This window comes from Stylophora pistillata, chromosome 4 (genome assembly GCF_964205215.1).
Source record: "Stylophora pistillata chromosome 4, jaStyPist1.2, whole genome shotgun sequence".
NCBI classification, from domain to species: domain Eukaryota; kingdom Metazoa; phylum Cnidaria; class Anthozoa; order Scleractinia; family Pocilloporidae; genus Stylophora; species Stylophora pistillata.
In genome coordinates this window covers 9,152,310-9,174,726 of record NC_142522.1, presented here as the reverse complement: position 1 = coordinate 9,174,726, position 22,417 = coordinate 9,152,310, and the positions used below count along the sequence as shown (strand labels likewise).

General features: G+C 39.3%; 4 protein-coding genes across 4 annotated transcripts; 2 read left to right on the top strand and 2 right to left on the bottom strand.

The window, feature by feature from the left end:
- The first annotated feature begins 1 nt into the window (after position 1).
- Positions 2–5,555, top strand: LOC111341082 (uncharacterized). Its single transcript, XM_022948036.2, has 8 exons — positions 2–1,061; positions 1,420–1,512; positions 2,041–2,133; positions 2,703–2,876; positions 3,304–3,401; positions 3,682–3,812; positions 4,004–4,060; positions 4,216–5,555. Exons 1-8 carry the CDS (start codon positions 120–122, stop codon positions 4,368–4,370), a joined length of 1,743 nt encoding a protein of 580 aa, XP_022803771.2. The 5' UTR covers positions 2–119; the 3' UTR covers positions 4,371–5,555.
- A 3,469-nt stretch (positions 5,556–9,024) lies between these two features.
- Positions 9,025–15,845, bottom strand: LOC111341076 (uncharacterized). Its single transcript, XM_088757213.1, is given in 6 exon segments — positions 9,025–11,304; positions 11,307–11,786; positions 12,305–12,508; positions 12,900–13,911; positions 14,359–14,583; positions 15,711–15,845. Coding segments are annotated over 6 exon segments (2,424 nt in total). The 5' UTR covers positions 15,762–15,845; the 3' UTR covers positions 9,025–10,852.
- Positions 15,846–16,061: 216 nt separating this feature from the next.
- On the top strand, positions 16,062–22,342 carry LOC148732330 (uncharacterized). Its single transcript, XM_088757215.1, has 2 exons — positions 16,062–16,386; positions 16,469–22,342. Exons 1-2 carry the CDS (start codon positions 16,214–16,216, stop codon positions 16,707–16,709), a joined length of 414 nt encoding a protein of 137 aa, XP_088613341.1. The 5' UTR covers positions 16,062–16,213; the 3' UTR covers positions 16,710–22,342.
- On the bottom strand, positions 17,840–19,178 carry LOC148732331 (receptor-type tyrosine-protein kinase FLT3-like). Its single transcript, XM_088757834.1, has 3 exons — positions 19,056–19,178; positions 18,596–18,705; positions 17,840–17,888 (listed from the first exon to the last, which is right to left on the bottom strand). The coding sequence occupies exons 1-3, from the start codon at positions 19,176–19,178 to the stop codon at positions 17,840–17,842; spliced, it is 282 nt and encodes a 93-aa protein (XP_088613960.1).
- Positions 22,343–22,417: the final 75 nt, after the last annotated feature.

The window sequence follows — 22,417 nt, the reverse complement described above, 5'->3', positions numbered from 1 at the left end:
CCCTCCCGACCTCATGTTCAAGTTGTGGGTTAATCTTGGTCAATTTTTTTTTCATTGTTTTAACTTTTACTCAAGACCCTAGAAAGAACAGTATTTCCCATCTATTCGTTAACTCAATCATGGCTTCATCAAGTTTCGAACAAATTGAGCGCGAGGGTGGAAACGAAAATCCAAGTCGTTCATCGTACGAGAGAAAGAGAAGTATGGTACAGAGGTTTTTGCACGCTGTCTTCGATGAAGATGAAAGTAACGCTGACAAAAATCAGTTGGAAAATGATGTTGCAAAAACAAGTGAAATTTCACCGGACCTGGACATAAACGCGTGCATAGCCGCACGAGTAAAAAATTTAGATCGTGGTCGTAAAAAGAGTCTTGTCGTGCGTGTGTTTGATGGGATCCTTGCTAGGATGGAGAACGACCAGCCCAAGGAATGTGAAGACCAACCTGTGTCAGATAATGTGGATGCAGATGTAAATGGCAAAGTAACATTGAAGGATTCAGAAAGTGAATGGAAATTTGAAGATGGCGAGAAATTGGATTTTGACATAAATAAAGACTACGAAGATGAGGAGCAAGGAGATTATCAAAAAGATCAGACTAAAGGAATCGTAGAAAGTTCTGTTTTGACTGCGCCTAAGTCTAGAAGACATGGAGTCACTTTAATGCCACATATGAAACAACTAAGTATGAGTCATTTGGCTCATGAAGATGATGATAAATGCAAGAAGGCTGACGGGTGCGTAAGCGATACTTCACGACATCCCAGGGCACTGAAAAAATCTGTGGCTTTCATGTTACCCGAATCTCCTGTCTTGAATGAAAAACAGCTGGAATTGAACCCGATTGAGTCGGACAAGACGCAGACTACAACTGCGTTTGAAAGAAGTCAAGACCATCCTGAGACACATGGAACAGAAAATAAAGGATTTGAACCATGCGAGGAAGTTGATGAAGAAGAGAATGGCGGAACGACAGATCTACCTGTTCCATGCAAGACTCCACGTGAGAGGAAACGTTCAAAGACACTTAAAGATTGGTTAAAAGATCCAAACTTATACAAGGTAGCCTTAAATATAATGTGCCTATTTAATAAGACATTATTGAAAACAAGGGCTGCTAGATTCTTAACATACTCTACTTAGAAGATAATATCGATGGAAGCACGATTAGGTCTACACGGGAATGAGGCACTCTTGGTATTCAGAGTCCAGTTATCTGTTGAAGGGTATTGTTCTAAGTAAAGAACATTTTTGGGATATCCGAAGTCTCTTTTGTTAGCATCTCTTGTCAGTGAAGTGCGAATATTCAGTTAAAGAAGACAGAAGTGAAAGGGTATTAAAAGAGGTGGAATTGTGTTTACTTATTGATTCAATTCGACGATTTTTTTAGCTTCTCCTCACTGAACGTTCTCCTTTTCAGGTGGCCGCTATCTTCACATTCTGTCGTCTCGCTCAAGGCTCAGTCTATGCTTTTATGGCACTTTATCTTATAGAAAAATTAGAGTTTCCAAAGGTAATAGATATTTAATTTTTTTTCTTTTGTTGATTATTTCATCCTGTTTTTCGTGGATTGGGCCTAAGCTCTATATAAGAGGGGGAAAATGAGTCTCCTGAATCCTTAGCAAAGTGAAGAGTTCGAGAGAGCTTTGTCAAGTAACCTTTAGTTTTCTGAATTTCTCTTTGAACTTATTTGTTCAAACGTTCCTTAATTCATGTGATGCATGACCCATGCATGTAAATGCCCTATCTTCTTCGTCAATCTCGTGAATGTTTTTTTTACAGATAGGGACTTTCCAACAAATCTTGTCTTTCAGCTTTTCACATAGTTAAATCTAACTTCGTGCTTAAATTTTCCAATGATAACTGGTACCATTAAGTTGGCGAAATGATCAACTCAATGTCTGCATGTGAAATATTGTATTATGATAGACTGGGATATTTCTATGATTTACCATGCTTTTAAAATCTTAACTGTCTTCCTTGTTTTCCAAAACCAAGAAGTGTATGATTTACTGTGTCATTTGTTTTTGCCTTGTTTAAGGAAGCGAGCGCCTATTTTCCTCTTGTTCTTCTAACGGGTGCGACTTCTTCAAGCTTCATTTGCGGCAAACTAATCAGGAAGATAGGAAGCAAGGTAGGTCTGTCAGGGGAAAATGTTCTTCCACTGCCTGAGGCTAAAATCAAAAATTTCCAACGCTAGGTAAGAGAAGAGGGTAACTTTTTTTCCGAAGAATATGGTTTAATTCTATATCACGGTTACAGTAGAGATTCTCTTACACCTTTCCAAAATTTTACTAGCTGACAATAATAGTTGCGAACTTAATAAATAAAGGACCGCTGAAGTGGTATATTTTTAAGCCCAAAGTTTTCATGAGCACCTGCTACAGATAAATTGTTTAAATAGACAGGTTCTGTACTTCCATCATTTTGCGCCAGTATATAATAGTTTCTTACAGAGACCACTTCGATCTTCTTCTGCTCCTTAATTTCAAAATCAATTGCGCGTGAATGTCATGTATAATTTCTTACTGAAGTTCTTTGTCAACTAAGAGCTCAATCATAATGTGAGGAGCGGGACGAAACCGTTGCCTTCAGCTAAATGTTGCAGACGTTAGTGATATTGTATGTATAAAACTGATAAATTTCTGATAGAAATATGGTAGAAAGGTAACAGTTCGAGTCATGTCTGATCTACTATCGCAGTGGAGCTTTGTACTGGCGGGTTCTGTTGTGATGGCCGGTGCTGTTTGGAGTTATTTTCAAACTCCCGCCACCCGTCAACTAACGTATGTACCAGTGGCAATGATAGGAAGTGGTCTGTCAGTTATGTACGTCATGGCACTGGCTTTCATTGCTGAACTGCTAGGTGAAGATAAGGTAAGTAATGGTGATACGATATTGAACATTTTAGCCCAAATTAGTTTTTAAGTTCTTCATCAGTAATTCATTTTCATTTAGCTCATTCCTTATTATACTCGTTGCCTTTGTTGCATCTTTGGCTTTCAATTCGATTAGTTCAAGGCTATTTCAAGGTTTCATCCTACTTAAAGATTAGTCTACTTGACACTCACAGTAACTCCTAACATCACAACTTAGAATCCTGAAAATATCTTGGTAACAATGAACTCATCCGCCTGGCTCCCAATCGACCAAACAACTAATCAACCAAATACTGGAGGAAAAATTCTCTCTGAACAAACAGCAGCCCACTGACCCAAACGATGAAACTGCTATCCCAAAATCTTAACTAAACAATGTCTAAATGTTCCCAAACTAAAACTGGGTCCACAATATCACCAAACAGGAAAGCAGTGGATCAGTGATTTCCATTATCAACATGATCGCTGCAGTGTCAACGAGTCTCCTTGCTTTTGCTCTTCAGAGATTGTACCCAGATAATGAGTAAGTATGCTAGCCTTAAAACGTTTTCTGAGTCCGTTTAAGGGGTCAACTGAAAACAAACAGACGAACAAATAAACAGACGCTGAAGTGGTTTATCCCACTTTGATCTGAACTTTTTCTTGGAATTGTCTTAGCATGGTACCGCTTATATCAGTAATTTATTGAAAACGCACTGAGGTCCTCGAAGTTAACAAATCCACAGGGTTTTTAACTCGACCCATCGCATGCTACTCTCGTCGCAAATAAGAAATTGAAAAGACGATTTTATTTGACACCCTAGAACCAGCTCACAAGAGGAGATTGGTGATTATGTGAGGGATGCCTTTGCGATGGCCTCTGGCATACCGACTCTTATGGGAGTCCTGGTGGTTTTGCTTTTCCAGCCTTCACGGTTTACTTGCAAATCTAAAGGTAATAAGAACATATGGTATTGTTCGGTAATTTCCATAAAAAAAAGTCTCGCAAAACAAATTTTTAGCATTTTACTGCTCTGTCCGCACTGTGATAAGTGATTATACGAAATCTTGAGAACTTGTGGTGCTTCAACAATTATTTCATGGTTTACTAATGGAAAATTAACTTTTGCTGTCTCTCCGTTTTAGCTCTACGGGATGTCGAGGCCCAGGAGGATGACCGTGTTTCACAGTGTTCATCGGAAGGCACGTCTAAACCTAAACACTAACTTTGTCACAACGTCACTTAGATTGACTCAAACAAAGAAAAAAGCGGCTAACACGATTAAGTAAACTTGTAAACATTTGGTCTTTTAACAATCGACTTATAAAAAATTATTTGCATTCTCTCTCCGTTTTAGCTTCACGTCATAATGTCGAGGCCGAAGCAGATCAGTGCGTTTCACAACAGTCACCTAAAGCTGAAGGGACGTCAATAAAACCGAGCGTTAACTTGGATAAAACTCAGAATCCCATGATGGTTGCGATTTCTTCTTCTCAGGATACAAAACTGTAAAAACAGTTCTCTGTAATCAACAATGAAGCGCTGTAATACTGCAATAGTGTGTTATTTTAACTGATTTCCACATATCACTGAGAAAGTGATTATAAACTGTTTATAATTATTTTCTTGCACTGAGAATTACATGGATGTTGCAGCGGCTTTCCGCTATCAGCCCAGTCCAGTTAACAGTTAATTACTGTGGCGTAATTGATCATCGTTAAACTTTCAAGTGCAAAAAGGATCAGTCTTAAATCAAAACAAAGATCGTAAAAACGTCGAGCGTAATGCTTGCGTTATGAATAACTATAAACACTGTAAATAGAAATTGGAGGTTTGAACTTAGGTCACGGCACTTTCTAATTGTTCTGACAGGAAATCATATCAGATGAACGTGAGAGGTACATTACAAAGACACTCAAGCTTTTCAAAAAGACGGAGTCAAGGGTTATCTTATACTCAAGTGTTTTTTCCGTTTTTTTCCCTCATGATTACCAATTTATATTCATACCACGCTCACTGAAAGAGTTTGGAGACCTACACACGTGTAATCCATAATGCTTTACTCAACGCCAGTTTTTCTCTCTATCATCGATCGAACACGAAGGGCTGCAGTGCATACATGTAAATCAAAAGTGAATCCTCTTTACGGTTCCTAGAATTTATTGATTAGCATTACTTTTCTTGGTATGTAGTCAAAATAAATCACTTTTAACAGAACAGCTGTAACGATAGATCGTTGGACCTACTCGACAAAGTGAAAAAAAAAATAAAGACACTCAATAGACTGCAGTAAGAAACTTTGCCACATTTCCCTGCAGACAAGACAGATATAAGCCAACTCTATTTGAGAATGATAATTCCCTTCTGGTATACAGCAATTACCCTCCGGGAATTGGTGTGTTTTTTTCTCGATCATTCCTTTGTGATTATCATACGCATGTTTCAGTACTGAAAATCCTAGAAAAATCCCAAAATTGCGACTCAAAATAAATCGAAATAAAATCAAATGAGTCAATGCTAATAACTTCCTGTGGTTAAAACGTCTGATAAAATCCATTTGAAGATGCTGAAAAACATCCATCGAATGAAAAAAAATAAGACCCTTGCATCTAAAGGAGTGTTGGCGCAACACTTTGTTGCTATGGCACAGCTACACGTAAGTAAAAAATGTAAATGAATAAATCAACCTCAACAAGACACAGGTGTGGCGTCTTCTATTCACACGCCCTGAGAGTAAATAGCGAGACCACTTCAAGGGCCTTTCGGTTGATTTAAAGGTACTGGAAAAAAATTTTGACGCACAAGTTCTTGAAAATTTCCACAAAGCTTTGCATCCAAATATTTAGTTCATTTTTAATCTGAGCGTTGTAAAAGATATTTTGGTACGATGAATATATGAAGTTCATATATTTTGAACTGCGGTAAAAGATACGTATGATGCACGATCCTCGCAGTAGAGAGCGCTATTTATGCAATAGCGAAAATCAGACCTGAAAAAAAATCAGGCCAGTACGGGATTCGAACCACTGACCTCTGCGATATTTTATTCGTTAACTGCTGAAAATCTCAATAACAAGGCATAATCGAATTTCAATTAATCGGTTTGGTGGGCCAGTTCTGGCTGCTATCATATCTAAAACAAGGCATTAACTTGTAAGGTGCCTTAAACCTAGTAAATCAAATTCAACTGAAATTTAACGTGCAAAAATATCTCCATGTTCAATTTTCAGCTTAACTTCAACATGAACGATCAAATGTTTCTTAGGCTTTGCAAACTAGAATTTTAAAAATTGTACACCCTAATTATTACTTTTTGTCAAGTTGAGGAGGAGGGGAAGAGAGGGACAGAGAAATGTAAATATAGGTTTTGCTCCCGGACCCCACAGTACTTTTCTTAGAGATTACTAGCCCTCTCGTGTGGTATGTTTTATGGCCTTTCCCGGAAAGAACATTCCTTTAAGACGTTTGCTGATTCACTCAGTCGTGCATGGCTTCATTATCAGACCATTGAGAGAGCACTGCGAAGTAGATGCTATGAAAGTTTCCTAACCACAACTACTCTTTGGATTGATGAGTCTTTCCTACTGCAGAACATATACGAAGGAATTATTTCCTTCTACAAGACCCTCTTACATCACTTAATCCTTACTGAGAGGTGCAAAGGGTTGTTCCGCATTATATCGATCCCACGATCCAGAGTATTTAACAAATACCCTCTAATTTAGATTGTTGCCAGTTTTTTTTGTCCTCTTCATGTATCGAGCTAAGAACATGAGTAATTGTAACTGAAGTATTCGTAGACTCTATGTGGATAAAGATTAATTTTTTGTACCGCGCATTACATTGCTACCTTTCCTAGCGGTGAAACAAATTGCTTTCAAAGAATGAAGGATATTACAAACCTATAGGATAGGAGCATTTGAGGGATTGTTTAACCCTGAAGTAAAGTAGACGACGCTTTATGTCTATTGATAATAATTATATACGTCTATCTTTCAGAAAACTTTACTCGGAACCTTTTTTTAGATTCTACTACCTTGACACCTACATGTAAATACATTCCTCATAGAATTAAATTAAAGCTTACGCTGACAAGAATGAAATTTAAAATCTCTCCCCTTCCTGCAGGTTTTTCACTGACCTAAAGCACTTACGATTCAAAATGTGTGAACCGAAAATGTGGGTGTGACTTTAAGCAGGTCGATGAACCAAATGGTAATTGCACTAGCTAAATCATGAGTCTCAACTGATTTTTGTTTTCAGAAAAGAATACACGGTAGCGATCCGGTCATTGTGAAAACCGTCCCGCGCTGCACACGTTAGCTTTCTCTATGGTTTTCTATGGAATTGCACGAGCGGGGCGGACGGGTCATTTGACAAATATGCGTTATTGACCCAGTGGAAAAAGAACTTGGCCAACATCCAGCCATCTTGACCGAACCAGCTTAGTCAATAAAGGATCTAGAACCTTGCAAAAACATTTTTATTTGAGAAGGATCAAGAATGACATTTTTATTTCGAGAGCCGGGAAAGAAAGCCAGCTGTGTTTGTAGCACATTCAAATAATCATTAATAATTAATGAGATGACCAACTTAAATGAACATTATTCATCTTCTGCCACCATTATTCAACATTATTCAAAGCTGCCACCATTTGGACCCTCCGACCACTTATCTAACTTGGTAAGATCTAAGGATAAAGTAAACATCCGTAGTAACGCAAAGCGCAACATTATGGTCAGAGACTTGAGACCTAGTCGCCGCTTTCAGCACCTTTTTAAACGAAATTGATTGGACAATCCTCGATCTACACTCAAACTGCGATGATAAGCTGGCTACTTTTGAAACCGTTATTTGCACTGGAAGGGACATCTTGTTGCCCTTGACGATGAAGTATCGTTCCAACGAATCTGCCTGGGTTATGCCCCATCTTAAAACACTTCTTTAACAACGGCCGAATACCCTTACCAATGGCAACATGATCAAATTTAAAACTCTTCGTAACCAGGTGAACCGCGAATCTAAAAGATGCAGAAGTACCTTCTTTCAATCCAAAGTCAACCATCTGAAAGGAAATGATCCGAAATGTGGTGGAAATCGGTTAAAGTCCTATGTGGAATGAATCCTGTTTCCCCTTCAAACGATCTGCGTGTACTATTAAATCAAGAGAACGAATATCACTCTAGCAGCTACGAACATCTAACAAAATTTGCCAACTCTATCAACCAGAAATTTCTCGAACCTATGTCCTCCTTCACACCTCTTGAAACCACGACCCTGCCAATTGATGACTCTGCTCTGCTTGCCGATGTGATCACAGTGGAAAAAGTCTTTCAACTCCTTGTTCACCTTAAACCATCCAAGCTTCCGGGCCCGACTCGCGAAAATTAAGGCATGGCTGCGATTTTTTTGGGCGTGGTTACCAAGCCCTTGTAAAATCTCCTGTTGCAAAACAAATATGGCGGCGAATGCCGGACAAAAATATGTCGTCGTAGTGTTGTTTCCAGCTATGGCCGGTTTAGACAGTGGCTTTTTCCCGTGGAAGATTTCAGTAATCGTGGGTTTTTACAGTTACTTTGGTGTCGAGCAATCAGGAATCGTTTATCACCCATTTTTACAAAATATGTACTTTGGAAGAGAACGCGGCAGGTTAGGTAAGCTACTGTTAACATAATTATTAGCGATAAACTTAGCGGTTTGTCTTTACTCTCCGAGAACTGTGGATATTTCAAAAAAAAAGTATGATCCGTTTTAACCTTGCATGCCCTTTCGTTAAACTTACAACTCACACTATATACTCACCTCCCCCTCGATTTTCTCGCACGTGAAGATCAACAAAACAAGAATTTTTGTGGTGGTGGGGCACGAGTTTTCATTTAGTTAAACTTTACTTAGGTTTAATCCTTATAATGTCTAATAAAGCGGGCTTTGTCTTAAAAAGAGTACTGCTTTATAATTCTTTATGTCAAATGTCCTGCCACGGGCCGGCAGCTCTTTGCTAGCAAATGACCCACCGCGGGTACCTTACATAATTGTACAACTTGACAAATGCCCGGGGGGATGAGCAGGCTTGGAATTTACAGAGCCATTAAGTTTTGAAATTGTTGCTATTTGCTGGAATAAATGGCTGATATTGAAACTAAATTACCAATATATGTACTTCATGTTACAGTTGAGACAAAGTCTATTATATTAGACTTGTAAGATATTTAACATGAAAATTTTATTAAAGGACTATTTTTATATACTTGTAGATAAAAAGTGGATTGATAAAGGTCGGCACACACGAGGGGACTAGTCCCTACGACTAGTCCCACTGACCAGTTTCATGCGACTAGTCCCTTCGTGTGAACTACACATTTCTGTGGTCACAGGGACCAAAATTTGTTCCCTGCGACTGGTCGCACAAATTCAAACTGGTTTGAATTCGTGCGACCAGTCACAGGGACTTGTCGGATGAAACAAATGTTTGTCCCTTCGTGTGAACTGTTTGTGCAACCAGTCCCTGCGACTAAACGGTAAATAAGCCAATCATGGGTCAGTATGATGCGTGACTTCCGGTATTTGTAAACATTGCAGTTTCTATGAATTTTCACAGACTTCTAGATTTCTACAGCTGAAGAATAAAAAACTATTTCTACTTTTGTAAACATATACAGATGTCTTGGAGCCGTTTTGATGGAATTTTTACCCTATTTGACTCTGTGTCTGTTAAAAATAAAATTAAAAAAAAACAAAAACGGAACACGTAAAAGCATGAATAACCCGACTGAATAAGTGTAGTTCGTTTGCGTTGATGTTTAATAGTGCTACAATGAAAAGTTACCAAATTTTAATTGTTTTCGTGTAACGCTCCAGACTAAGAAACATCTTTTGCCTCTTAATTTTTCTATGTTCTTGTGCAATTGAGTGCCCTCATGTGAACGCCTTAAGGGACTAGTCCCTGCTACCGGTCCCCTCGTGTAAACCCTTCAAAGACTTGTCGCCGGGACTAGTCGCACGGACTAGTCGCAGGGACTAGTCCCCTTGTGTGTGCCGACCTTAAAGTTTTCTTGTGATAGTGTTATATACAGTGCATGTCATGTCTATGTCATGTCTATGCCATACATGCAAGCCTGTGTTTGTACAGTGTATGTAAAAGCCAGCCTATACAAATTATTTTAGTCGACATGAATCAGTACAAATGAACAGTGACTCCCCAATATTTAAAAAGCTCATCACATTGACCACTTTCAAAAATGGCTGCCAGATTGATATTCTTTTTGTTTAAATTTAAATTAGCCTTTCTGGCCTCGTTCTCCAGTTCAAAATTCAAAAGGATACATTATCTCAAGCGAGGCTAGTGAGGCTAATTTGAATTTAAACAAAAGAATATCAATCCAGCAGCCATTTATGAAAGTGGTGTATAAAATTATTTTCTTGTAGACAGAGTATTGTTTCTTGTCTTTTTTTACATCAGTCAAACTCGGCTCATGGAAGTCATGCTTAAGACAGTATTCCCTCTCCCAGGTGTTATGTTCTTTCTTTAATGGTGTACGCATTGTCAATATCTTCCTCTGCATTCCCGAAAGGAGGTTTTGGTACTTCTCATTGTAAAAATGACTTGTTGGGTGACATTTCTGATCTTCTTTTGCTTTATCCAAGCAGAAGACATCATCTGTCTCTCCCAAAAGTTTTGCAATGTTTTTGCAAAGCCTTGTGGCAAGTTGCTTACTGGATTGTTGACAATCATCACTTGAATTTCTGTGGTGTTCTTTTTGAAGTTGTTCTTTGAATTCAGGGGTAGTTGTAATGGTAGTATCATTTCTTTATGAAACATTTTGGAGCTTAGAACTGCTTTTCTCGAGAGGCTGGTATTCGTCTGCAGTGGAAAGTGAAGAGACATTTGTGATCTGGAGCCCCTGGTTATCTGCAGCACCATCATCTTCATCTGCAGAATCTAACAGATACTAGGTTCTCCATTGAATCATGAAAGGTTCCATTCTCCATTGCAGTTAATTCCACACTCTCTGCTTGCTCTTCAGTATCCTCATCCCAGTGTTCGAGTTCACAATTTGTTCATTGCTTGTAGATGTCATGGGGTTGTGTGCAGTTTCATTTTCTTCATCATCACTGTCTTCGCTGTCATCATCCAGAAAGTTTTTGTGGATCACTTGAACACAGTCACCATTATCTCCATACAACCTGATGACTCTATGAGGAATTGTGATTGCTTCATTGGCCAGGCAGATTTCCCAACATTGCTTGAGGTGTTGTTCTTCTAATGCCAGGCTGCTTGACCTGAAATGGTGGTGAGATGGGCCTTGAGGTCTGAAATCAAGCTCATCTGGACCATCCCGAAACTCCACTATGCAGGCAATTTGCTGCCACCAAACACCTTCACCACAGATAAGGAAATCGCTTATGCTCTGGAAGTGAGCCTGATATTCTTTAGGATTTCTCACAAATACCGATCTGGTATGATTGAGTTGGGAAATGGTGGTAATGCCTTATAATATTTTGAAATTTGGGATACTTGGGCTTTCATCGCGTTTCCCTGCCTGGTTTCTGCCATCTGTTGTTCAGCTTGAAGTCGGACAAGACTAGGTGTGATGAAATCACCAGGTCTTCTGTTTGTTAACTTTGTGATGCCTTGCAGAGTGTTGAAATGCCTCTCTTCTTCTTCTGTGTTGGCTGACTTGCCAGAAATTATTCTGTTTTGTTTAGCAGCATGTGCTGTAAGGGAATGCCAGTACCTTCCATAAAACTTGTGGGTGGTCAGGATTTCAGGTTGGCCAATGACTTCTTTACAAAGCATGGCATGCAAAAATGCTGTGTTGTGCAAACATAGCACAAGTCTTGGTGAGCGAGACTGAGCAGACAGATAAAGGAGCCTACTTAGCTCAGTCAGGGAATCCAGCAAGGACTGCACTTTGACTCTGATATTTCCTACAAAACAATGACATAATATTTATAATTATAAGACTATAATTTATCATATATTATCATAAAGTTTGAATGATTTATTTTAGAAATCAGTGCTATAGACATGTATGGTATTTTAGTATTTACTTTAAGTCCTGATGCTTTACCCACATACAAATAAAGTTAAATGAATGAATGAATAAATGAATAAATGGTACATGCAAGCTAAAATAGGCATCATGATTACTTAGGTCACAATTACTGTTGAGAATTAACACAATCTTAACAATTATGCAGAAAACTGTATAAATATATTTTGTGAAAATTGTATTTTTATATTGTATGGAGGTTGAGACTGCACTTTTTCTAGTTAGATGACTGTACAATTTGCTATCAGCTTTTGTAAGAGAACCTTTAAAATTAATTTCCTGACAGCTCAGGTAGAATCTTGAGATGTGACTGGGGAAATAAAATTTTTCAAAGCCAAAGTAGGTGTGTAGAGTCAATTAAGATCAGGGATATTAAGTATTAATTGACCTTACCTCTCAGATACAGAGCCACGACGACAGCTGCTAGGCGATAATCACAGCCACGGAGTTTCTCTTTATCAGCAAAGGTGAACTTGATGATGCTTTGAAAGTGATCACTTTCATCCCTCTCCAAGTGGGCTGGAAGTTCAGTGAGGGCATTACAGATGTGCTCTTTCACATCATGAAGAGGTTCTGTAGGTAAGACTTCATAGCTTCCTGTAAAGTAACCATAAAAGTTAACATTTCATGTAGATACTTGTACATTTTAATTTGACTGCAAGATCCATGACTTAGTTCATAATTGTTTGTGTATTTTCATCAATTCATGTGTCTAGTGTGTGCTATTGCAGAGCTTGAAAAAGTTTTACTGCACACATTTTAAGTGTGTCAGTGTATAAATGTGTACTGCTTACTGCTTACTGCTTAGTACCCTTGCATTTACTAACAAAAATATTGATTTCCTAGATCTTATCATTTAAATGTTAATGCTACATGTAATTAAACATCACTAAATGCAGTGAAACAGACCAAGCGATTTTCTCCAAATTTCATTCTTTTAGTCACTGTGGTAGCATTTCTTTTATGTAGCAAAAACTCAAATTTATACCCAAATTGATTTCTTCCAGTGTTCTTTCCTGATCAAAGAACATCATTGCTGGCACCCTTTGAATTCCCCCCATTTCCTCTTTCAAGGTCTCTTCAAGATCCTTCTTCTTGCCATCTGTAGGTAGCCCCATTGCTTGGCATTCCTCTCTTAACTCTTCCAAGTGTAGATTTTTGAAGGGTTTGAGTCCCCCATTTCTCTTCTTTCTGCCTGCAGGCCCTTGAATAACTTTCCTTAAACGATCTGTTAGTGATAACAAGGGTTTAGAAAGTGAAACAGATAAATACTTGTACTTTTTAGCATCACCACTGCAGCCCGAACAACCAGCATTTCCACCCTTCTGTTCACCACTCTCAAATTCCTGCTGTGGGCCATCACTGTGAAAACGTCTCGTGACATCTGTGATTTGAACTCCATTTGATGTCACCACATTGTTTTTCAGGCCTTTCAAACATGCCTTTCTGGTATTTATATATGCTATTTGTTCAGCTTCTGCTGACCCACATCTTGCCAGGATGTAAACTTGTGGCCATTCTACAAGCGACTGTACATCAACATTTCCTTTTCCTTGGTCTTCCATTTCTTTATTTGTGAAGTAAAGTGCCTTGTCAAACACAGCATTCACAGTCAATAACAGATAGCCATGGTTTAAAAGGGTTGAGTTGTCTGCCCAGACCATAAGATGTCTTGTCCTCTCAACATGTTCCAAATAGTTTTTCAAGTCATCCAAAGTTGCAGTTTTAAGGCAACTAGTATGTTCATTTAGTTGTGCAATCCTTTTTTTAACTTCTTCTTTGGTCATAGCAGCATAATCTTCATCGGTTCGGGCATGCATGAGTCCTAACTTTTCATGTTGCTTGAGTGTTTTGTCTCGGATGTCTGACAGCGGTATTTTTCGACCTGATACTGTGAACAGTTCTGTCTTGATAGTCACATCTTTATCAAGGACAACTTTCTTGTATGTTTCGGGTACAATCATTTCCCCAAGAATATACTCTCCACTTTCACTTTTACTCTGCAAATAAAGTGAAATATGTAATATAATTATGTAATATATTCTTCATTCATTGACTTTCTTAACAGCTGTATATAAGCCTTTGGCATGGCTAATCTGTAACCAGCTTGGTTTCCATGCCATGCCATATTTTTCCAAATAACAGTGCAGGGATTTTTTTATGATTGAGTTGTTATAAAGGGTTGTATATTGAAAAACCTACAGATGTACAAGGGAAATCAATGATTAGAATTAACAATCATCCCAATATGTAGTTAATATGTTTCAATAATCAACAAGGACTGAGCTTGCAATAGGGATGATAATATTAAAAAGGCAATTGTTCACTAAATATAATATTCTTGATTCAAATCAGGTTTAAACTATATATAATTATAGAAAAGCCATTATGCTTGTTATTTTCATTGGATAAAATTGATGTCCCAAACGTTACAAAACACTTCCAACCCTTAATGTTTCCCTTATTTGATCATTTGTGCGTGGTAGTGGCACTGATATCTCTCCACCCTGCGTTCGGTTCTGCCTCCGTCTAGCAGCAGGAGTTTTTTCCCGAAACTGTTTCAATCTGGAGAGTTGTACATTGTTGGTTTCTAAGAACTCTTTCACAACTATGTTCCCCAACTTTGTTTGCTGCATCACTCCATATTGGCAGGCAAGTTCAGAGTAATTTTTCTTTACAGGAAAAAACAAATCTAGGGATTAGATAAGTTTATGGACAAAAATCGACTTCTTGTTGTAAATGTATACTGCATTAAATTGGTACACTGATTTAAATGCTTAGTCCATTTTTTTTAAATTTTATATGATATTATTAATGTCTTTTTCGTTTTGGCTAAATAATTTTTAAACTGAGATAAAATCAAAAGTACTTTCTATTAAGCTCTTCTTAAGTTGGACATTACAATGCTTGTAAATGAAGCCCTCTTAAATAAATACGGGGCCACGTAGTGTCTAAGTTTTAAAATAATGCAGCAACTGCATGTCACGTTTCGAAAATCACGCAATGTTACGTGACGCTCCGTCCGATATTTTTCATTTACAGCATGCTCTGCTGGAGAAATGTGCCGGCTTGGCCGCAATCGAGGGAGTTTTCTTCGTGGAACATTGACTTTCTGGGAAAACTGTTCACATGAAAGACAAATCCATTCATCGGGCTCCTCATCTATTTTTGCACAACACCTAAAGGAAGAAAGTCGCGGATTACTTTAATTTCGCTTGGTAATTTTTAACAACTCCACTATACCTGAAAAAAGGAAAAAACAAAACAAACCAAAAAAGAATGTCATACCAGTCAAACCAGTGGTAGCAACTCTCGCACTGAATCATGTCGAGGTACCATGATTCTTTCGATTTTATTTCAGTTTAAAATTCATTTCGCCAAAACGAAAAAAGAAAAAAGAAAATTAATAAGCGCATGATTCGGAGCCATTCCTGCCAGCGGTGAAATACAGGAATGGCTCCAGTCTCTAGTCGTCCACCTGAACTGAGTCTGAACTCAGCAGATGGAATATCGCTGAACTAGAAAGGTCTCACCTTCGTTATGTAAGTAACCATCTCTTGTTTGACACATCGGAGTTTTCAGTCGCATTGATATTTCACTGTTCCGCTTGGAGACACACGGTTAAACAATACTCACGTGCAAGGAGTTAAGATGTAACTTATTATCTTTTACAATTTTTATCATCCAATTACAGGTCGGAGCCATTCCTGTATAAAGTATAAAGGATTTGTATGGGATTTCAGGTAAATGGTTCAAGTTGATAAATACTCACTAGAACTATCAATAAAATACAGCTTACCGTATCTGCTTGCTTGTTTTTACTTTCTGTTTGGTTATTTTCCCGATCCATTGCAATTTAAGCGATTTCCTTTAACCCCGAGTTTCCAACTGTAAGAGAATGGAGAAGGCTGCACACTCCACTTTGGGATGCCCGATGCGAGAGGCGAAAAATCCTCAGCTTAAAAGGGCCACGCAGCCACAAATCCAACGCCGAATCCAAGCCAGTACGTCCTTTTTTCAGTTCATCTCCTTCGCCGAGCAATCCGGCAACTGCAACCGACGCCAAGCGGCAGTTTCATTTCCAAAATCCAAGCCAAAAGGACGCCGAAGATGCGAGTAACTTTTCACTGTGACACACGACCGTTGAAAATCCGCTTGGTAACCCTGCCTACTCTACAAACGAAGCCTCACAAGGGTACCACACAGTCAATTCCCCACTCCAGAAACTATGAGGAATCTGGGCACGAACTTGACTCGTAGGGTATTTGTGGGATCGTTTGGGTGGACGCGCGAAACTTCAAAATGGCGGCAGAGAAAGCCATTTTTTCCAAAAAAGTTGTTATTATCGAAGAAGACATTCCCAGAGCGAAGCTTCCTCGAGAAAACGTTGAAGAGTGTACTGTACCACAGCTTAGACGATGGCTGTTGTGTAGAGGAGCGAAAACAAGCGGCAAGAAAGCCGATCTTGTCAAGAGGTTTGCTCAGCCGATGTTTTTGTCATTGATCATTTGTCAGGGTTTGTTATTTTGACATCGTTTGCTTTACGGTTTATTTTAGATATAACGACTATGTCAAGGGAGGCCTTCATTTAAAAACCTTACGAGATCCGGATGGAGGTGGGCATCTTGCGCGAAAGAAAGTCTTACTGGGTTTAATAGATGAAGTAGACCCTCCACATGTTACTGATATTTTCCCTAAGGGTGGTTTCCATGAGGATCTTACTGATTTGCCACATGTAAGAATTCTTGGTCGACCTAGTTGCAAAACTGGGGGGCAATCAAAACATTTTCGATCATAATTTCCATAGCTCATGTTTTTCGCTGCATCCTTCACCATACCAAAGCAAAGCATTAGTGTTTTATGATTGGGAAATCCAGTGTAAAAAGCAATATCTGAGTCCTTATCTTTGAACTGATTAATGTAAAATCTAAGTAGTCCCGTTTGGGTGGCAAAATTTACTTTGACCGCTTCATAACATTCAGTTTGCAAAGATTCATCTTTGTTGCGTACTTGTTCTGTTTGCATACCTTGATCACTTGTGAGCAGCACATCCTCCGTCTGACAGAGATCACTTTCTGGCAAAAGGTCTTCGGAATGGACTTTCTTTACAATTTTTTCGGAAGAAACACGCTTTAAAATACGTCGAGTTTCCACATGCTTAGACCATGGTAAATGAAGCCTGCTGCGCTTATGTCCACCCACAAAGTGATCTCCACAAATACGTGTATTATCGGCGTGGATTTTTAATGTTGCATTACGAATTAGAATTTTGTACTGTTTTCGTAATTTTTTGTCCTTTGGAATTCGGTGATACGAAAGCCCATCCTTGGTTCTGTAATTATTCGTACATCCAGGAACACAACAATTACCATGCTTTACCATTTTTTTCTTTATTGTTTTGCGAAAACTTTCCTCGCTACCGCCATTTTGAAGTTTCGCGCGTCCACCCAAACGATCCCAGACGACCCTACGAGTCAAGTTCGTGCCCAGATTCCCAATAGTTTCTGGAGTGGGGAATTGTCATCGGCAGTTTTAGTTCGAACCCCCGGTTCCCCTCGGGTAGATTCCACACGAGGCCATTGTCTAAATCGCCCAATCAAATTAGCGCGGCAATATTTACGAATATTCAAAACAACGTCGTACGCCTTTAAGCTGATCTCGATTTCTGAGCTAAAGACAAATGTTTTCCCCAAACAAGCGTGCTTTTGACGATGGTAATACAGAAAGCGCGGTTTCCATCCAGACTGGAATATCCCTTCAGACGATGACTATGGGTCATTTTCATTTTCTTTTGGGTTTGGTTTTTACCTGTGCGTAGCCTTCTCTTTTTGAACCGGTCAAGATCAGAGAAACTAAGTTGGGCACAAAATTTTGGTTATTTACGGTGACAAAAGAAGATGGATACTCTGCTGGGATGAGGAGCTGTTATTACTCACCCATTGTGCCCAATTCCCACAGAAGTATTCCAAAGGACCACCTACCGAAGAAGACAAAAATGATCAGATTAAGTTACTTTGTATAATCCCGGTACTCCGTTAATCAACTGATATCTCTGAGTTTAGTTCTAGGATGGTGAAAAGAATATGCAAATGATCATGACGCTGAACTAGAAGCCAGTGGGATGACTGAGGCTGATAATTAAAGTGGGAGAGGAATTCTGGTCTTTAAGTTCAGTTCAGACATTGAACAGAACAGAACTTGTAAAAATAAAAGACAAAAAAAACAAACTTTCCCTCAATAAGTGCTCTGCTCTAATAAGTACTCACACGTCACTTTTAGAAGTATACATGCCGCTGTTTAGCGACTCAGGTGCCATCCATTTGATTGGCAGTTTCTTCGCGTTTTTTACTTCATATTTATTACACGACTCGGGCAGTCAGAGGGCCAATAACTAAAATTAACCAATCAAAATGCTCTATTGCCGGTCCAATATTCTCTAAGTATTGGACCGGGCACTGTCCCGAATGGTCCCGAATGATACCGCACTTGTGTCCCTTTGGACTTCAGTCGTATAATAAATCTCTTATTAACCAAGCTTGCTCGGGAACGTACTGGAAGAATATCGGCCCTCAGTCTTTTTTGTACGGACCTCGCTGCGCTCGGTCCGTACTGTCAAGACCTCGGGCCGATATTCTCCCAGTACGGCCCTCGCGCTTGGTTAATAAGATATATATATCTCCATACGTGTGACGTAACAGGCCAAAGTCAGCAATCTTCACAGCTTTCTCTTCACCAAGAAAGATGTTCCGTGCGGCCAGATCGCGGTGAACAAAACCTTTACCAGTTAGGTATTCCTGTTCATAAAGGAAACAAAAAAAAAAACATGGTCCTCACTACCCACGTCTCATTTTTCTTTGTGTTATTTTTTTCGCAACACGGCCAAGGAGAGCATCAATAAGACAGCTTTCTCAACGCCATTTCCCAAGTGTAGATTTGAATCGTTTGGATATCAAAAATCACACGTTTAACTGAATTTCTTACCACATTTCTTATCGTTTGCTCCAGTTCGTAGCAAAGTAATTTTTTTGGACAAAAAGCATTCGGCTTTTGTAGCTAGGATAATAGGAAACGAGTTAATTTTTTCATCTCTGGAAAGTGACTTGCAACATCAAGATCCAAGATATCATCGATTTAAAAGACCTACCATTCCCTTTGCTATCTGCCATGCAAAACAGAGTACATCTTCAACGGTGAAGTCAACTGCCTGCGCACCATCCGTTTCCTGTTGTTGCTCCAGGTGATCTCCGGAGGTTGTGGCAAGGCACATGTGGTTTTATATGAAATGGCATTAGCTCTCTCTTCTTCAATCGAGGACTTTACTTCATCTCTCCCTTTATCTTCATTTTTTTTTTTGTTTACTGCTGTATTGATGTTCAAATCGTCTCAGTCTCCTTCACTACAGGGCCGGAAATTGGGGCTAGAATCTTTCAAACTAAAGTTTGTACTGGCAGTGGGTAAAATCACTTCCGTCTGACTCAGGTGGCCTAGTTCACTGGACTGTTGACTCAGTAATTTCTTTTCCCCTCCGAATCCAGATGGAAACTCAGGTTGGGAATTTCCGATTTGAAGTACTGTGGTATCATTCCTATTCTCGTCTATGAAAGGCTGTTCTATAGTGATTGAAATGCCCGACGTGAGAATGAAGCCTTCAGTGTTCTTCGGTAACTTCCCGCGTGAAATCCTGCGCAGTCGTCAGTTTCTTTCCAGTGTCATGACTACGTTCTTTGACTCATCAACTGAGGCACTTTCATTTGAACTCACAGTACTGTCTGATAAATCGTCCACGGAGTCAAGAACAACACCATCAATGCCGTTTTTGCATTTTACCTGAAATCGATTGGCGATGACGTCAGAACATTTTCAATTGTCAATTTCGAGAACAAAGCAGTTAACAGAAACGTCAAACTATTTTGAATTGTAAAAGTTGGACCCATTACTTTCGATCACAGGTATTTGAAACTCTGTGAAGTGAAAAAGTGAAATGAATCATCAGCACCCGTTAAAAACCCGCGTGGTATTTGGCAAATCAAACAGACCTCCGAATTCTGAAGTTGTTTGGACGCTACTTGTGCTTAACAAGGGATCTAAGTGGTTTTTCCAGTAAAACCTAGTTTTGAGGATGCAAATTCTGCCTGCTGTCCTTTGCTCCTCAGCCACTGAAGAAGATCTCCATGTCGAATATATTCCAGGATTAGCATGATGGGCTCTGACTTTGTCCAGTAGCCAATCGTGCTTAGCACAATGGTGTGGGTACCAACTCGCTGCATAAATGAAATTTCTCTGAGAAACCGTTCTTTCGCTTCTTCGCCAGTTCTTTCTGAAAGGGTTATGATAGTACAGAGCAAAATTAAGTCCTCAGTTAGACCACTGAAGCTTGTATTCGCCTAATGACGATGAAGAATGGTCGGAATGATCCCAATACATTTGTGATTGCTCACCATGTAGCAGTTTTACAGCGACTTCTCTTCCCTCGTTGATTTCCACTCTTTCCTCTTTTGGCTTCAACCCTCGGCATTTCTTTTAGAATTCCTTTGTGTACTTTTCCAAACGCTCCTCTGCCCAGCTCCTCCATAATTGTTACACGTTCCGGGGGAATCTCTTTTAACAGCAAGGGAATGATTTCTGACTTCGATCTGAAGAAACACAAAGATTTCACACTTCATTTTGTTTACAAGACATCACAGAGGCGACTGAAACTAGCTTTTCCAGAGAGTACATTCAATTAAATGCATGTTAATTGAGTCTAGCCTCTTCGAATTCCCTGAGAAAAGGTAGTCACTTGCTCTCTCACTCACTCACTCGCAGATGTAGTAATGCTCTAGAATGAAATATTCTGCGTTCGCTTGAGTGAGTTAGCTTACAAATGTCTAGAAGAATTTTTTCCCAACCTTCTTCTCTTGTGGCCTCTCTTTTTTCTCTTTTTTCTCTTCTGCCTGTAGCAAAGGATTCCCACGGAACTGAGAATAAGAAACCCACATCCCACGGGTACAATGGTTAGGCTTCGTTCACGATGATTATCAGTGATCTGACCAATTTTTAATAGCAATTCGTTTGTGGCGTCACTTTCTCGGCTCCCAACTCATTTCAAGCAGTCACTTTCAGAATGTATTCAGTATTACACTTGAGGAGATTCCTTGAAGTAGTGTCCGCGGTTACATTGATTTCATGACAGGAATCCTCTTCAGTTGTACATTGCACCTCTCTCTCTCTCTCTCTCTCTCTCTCTCTCTCTCTCTCTCTCTCTCTCTCTCTCTCTCTCTCTCTCTCTCTCTCTCTCTCTCTCTGTAAGATACTGAATACATGGTCAACGTACAGCCGATTTCGTGTGGACTACTCCATTGGAGGTTCACATCACATCCAGACATCTGAACACATTTATCTGGAAATGAGTGATAAAGGATTTTTCAAGGTCAAGGAGCACAGTTAAAACACGGTGATCATCGGTATGTGACCCGTTTACCGACTTATATAAGCCGACAGATGGTCAGATTCTTCCGCGTGAGTGTAACTAAGCTCGCGAGATTCATTGATCTTGAAATTTTTAAGTCTCTGTCGTTAAAAGTTTCATCTTTCCAGCGTCAACTAAGCAGTATAGAGTCATTCGTCACAGGATGTATGGGAGTCCTCGAAAACATAATCTCAACACTTGCATATATCTTTTAGTTTCAGAAAACTTATCTCGCTATTTAAAACAAATCACGTCAGTGTTTGGTTCTCGTTTAGCCGAGGGATTCTTAGAGGATTCATCACCTACACCTGAAACGTAACGAACTAACTTTAGCTCCCTGTAAAATCGTAGACTCCTTTCCTGCGTCTCGACGAACAGCCGGATCCTCTTTTTCTCTTAAGAGGTAGAGGGAAAACTAAAAAGAAACGAAAACTCTCCTATGGAAGATTTTTCTTCCTTTTCATGGCATTCAGGAATACAACAACTCGTGTACATAGCGAAATAGAACAGAATAGATCGAAAACGACGCATTATCTTTCCAGAGCCGCACTCTTAAAACAAAACCCGAGGCCTTACTGGTCACGCTGTCCTGCAACAAAGGCCTGGGCCGACCGAATAACGAATGCAAGTCGTCGCGCGGACTTTGTCTCTTTGTAAATGTTTCTAAAACGATATGTTAGCTTTAGGACTACGTCTAATTTGACGCTGTGCGGGAGGTCGAGGTCGATGGCATCTATTAATTAGTTAATTTGGTTAGGCAGGGGATGTTAAAGAACCCACTCACGAGATTACTGTGATGTGGTCTGGCCTGTTTACTGGGAATTGGGGGGGAGGGGGCATCTTCAAATAAGTTTCCTTCGATTGTTTGTAAACTGCTGATGCAGTCCGGCCAAAGTCCCCCGAAAAGTGTTGTAATGCGCATTTGATCATATCCACATGTTAATTTGCGCAATATAAATATTAAATTATTATTATTATTGTTATTATTATTATTATTATTAAGATTATTATTAAGATTATTATTAAGATTATTATGTTGGTTGACAGTGATCCCGATA

Excerpts from the sequence above, each read along its gene's own strand:
- LOC111341082 (XM_022948036.2), top strand. The coding sequence starts at position 120 with ATGGCTTCATCAAGTTTCGAACAAATTGAGCGCGAGGGTGGAAACGAA. Across the intron at positions 3,402-3,681 it reads AGATTGTACCCAGATAATGA|AACCAGCTCACAAGAGGAGA; the intron begins GTAAGTATGCTA and ends TTGACACCCTAG. Across the intron at positions 3,813-4,003 it reads GTTTACTTGCAAATCTAAAG|CTCTACGGGATGTCGAGGCC; the intron begins GTAATAAGAACA and ends TCTCCGTTTTAG.
- LOC148732330 (XM_088757215.1), top strand. The coding sequence starts at position 16,214 with ATGGCGGCAGAGAAAGCCATTTTTTCCAAAAAAGTTGTTATTATCGAA. Across the intron at positions 16,387-16,468 it reads AAAGCCGATCTTGTCAAGAG|ATATAACGACTATGTCAAGG; the intron begins GTTTGCTCAGCC and ends GGTTTATTTTAG.
- LOC148732331 (XM_088757834.1), bottom strand. The coding sequence starts at position 19,178 with ATGTGCCTTGCCACAACCTCCGGAGATCACCTGGAGCAACAACAGGAA. Across the intron at positions 18,706-19,055 it reads GGCAGATAGCAAAGGGAATG|GAATACCTAACTGGTAAAGG; the intron begins GTAGGTCTTTTA and ends CTTTATGAACAG. Across the intron at positions 17,889-18,595 it reads TTTGGCCTGTTACGTCACAC|GTGGTCCTTTGGAATACTTC; the intron begins GTATGGAGATAT and ends CTTCTTCGGTAG.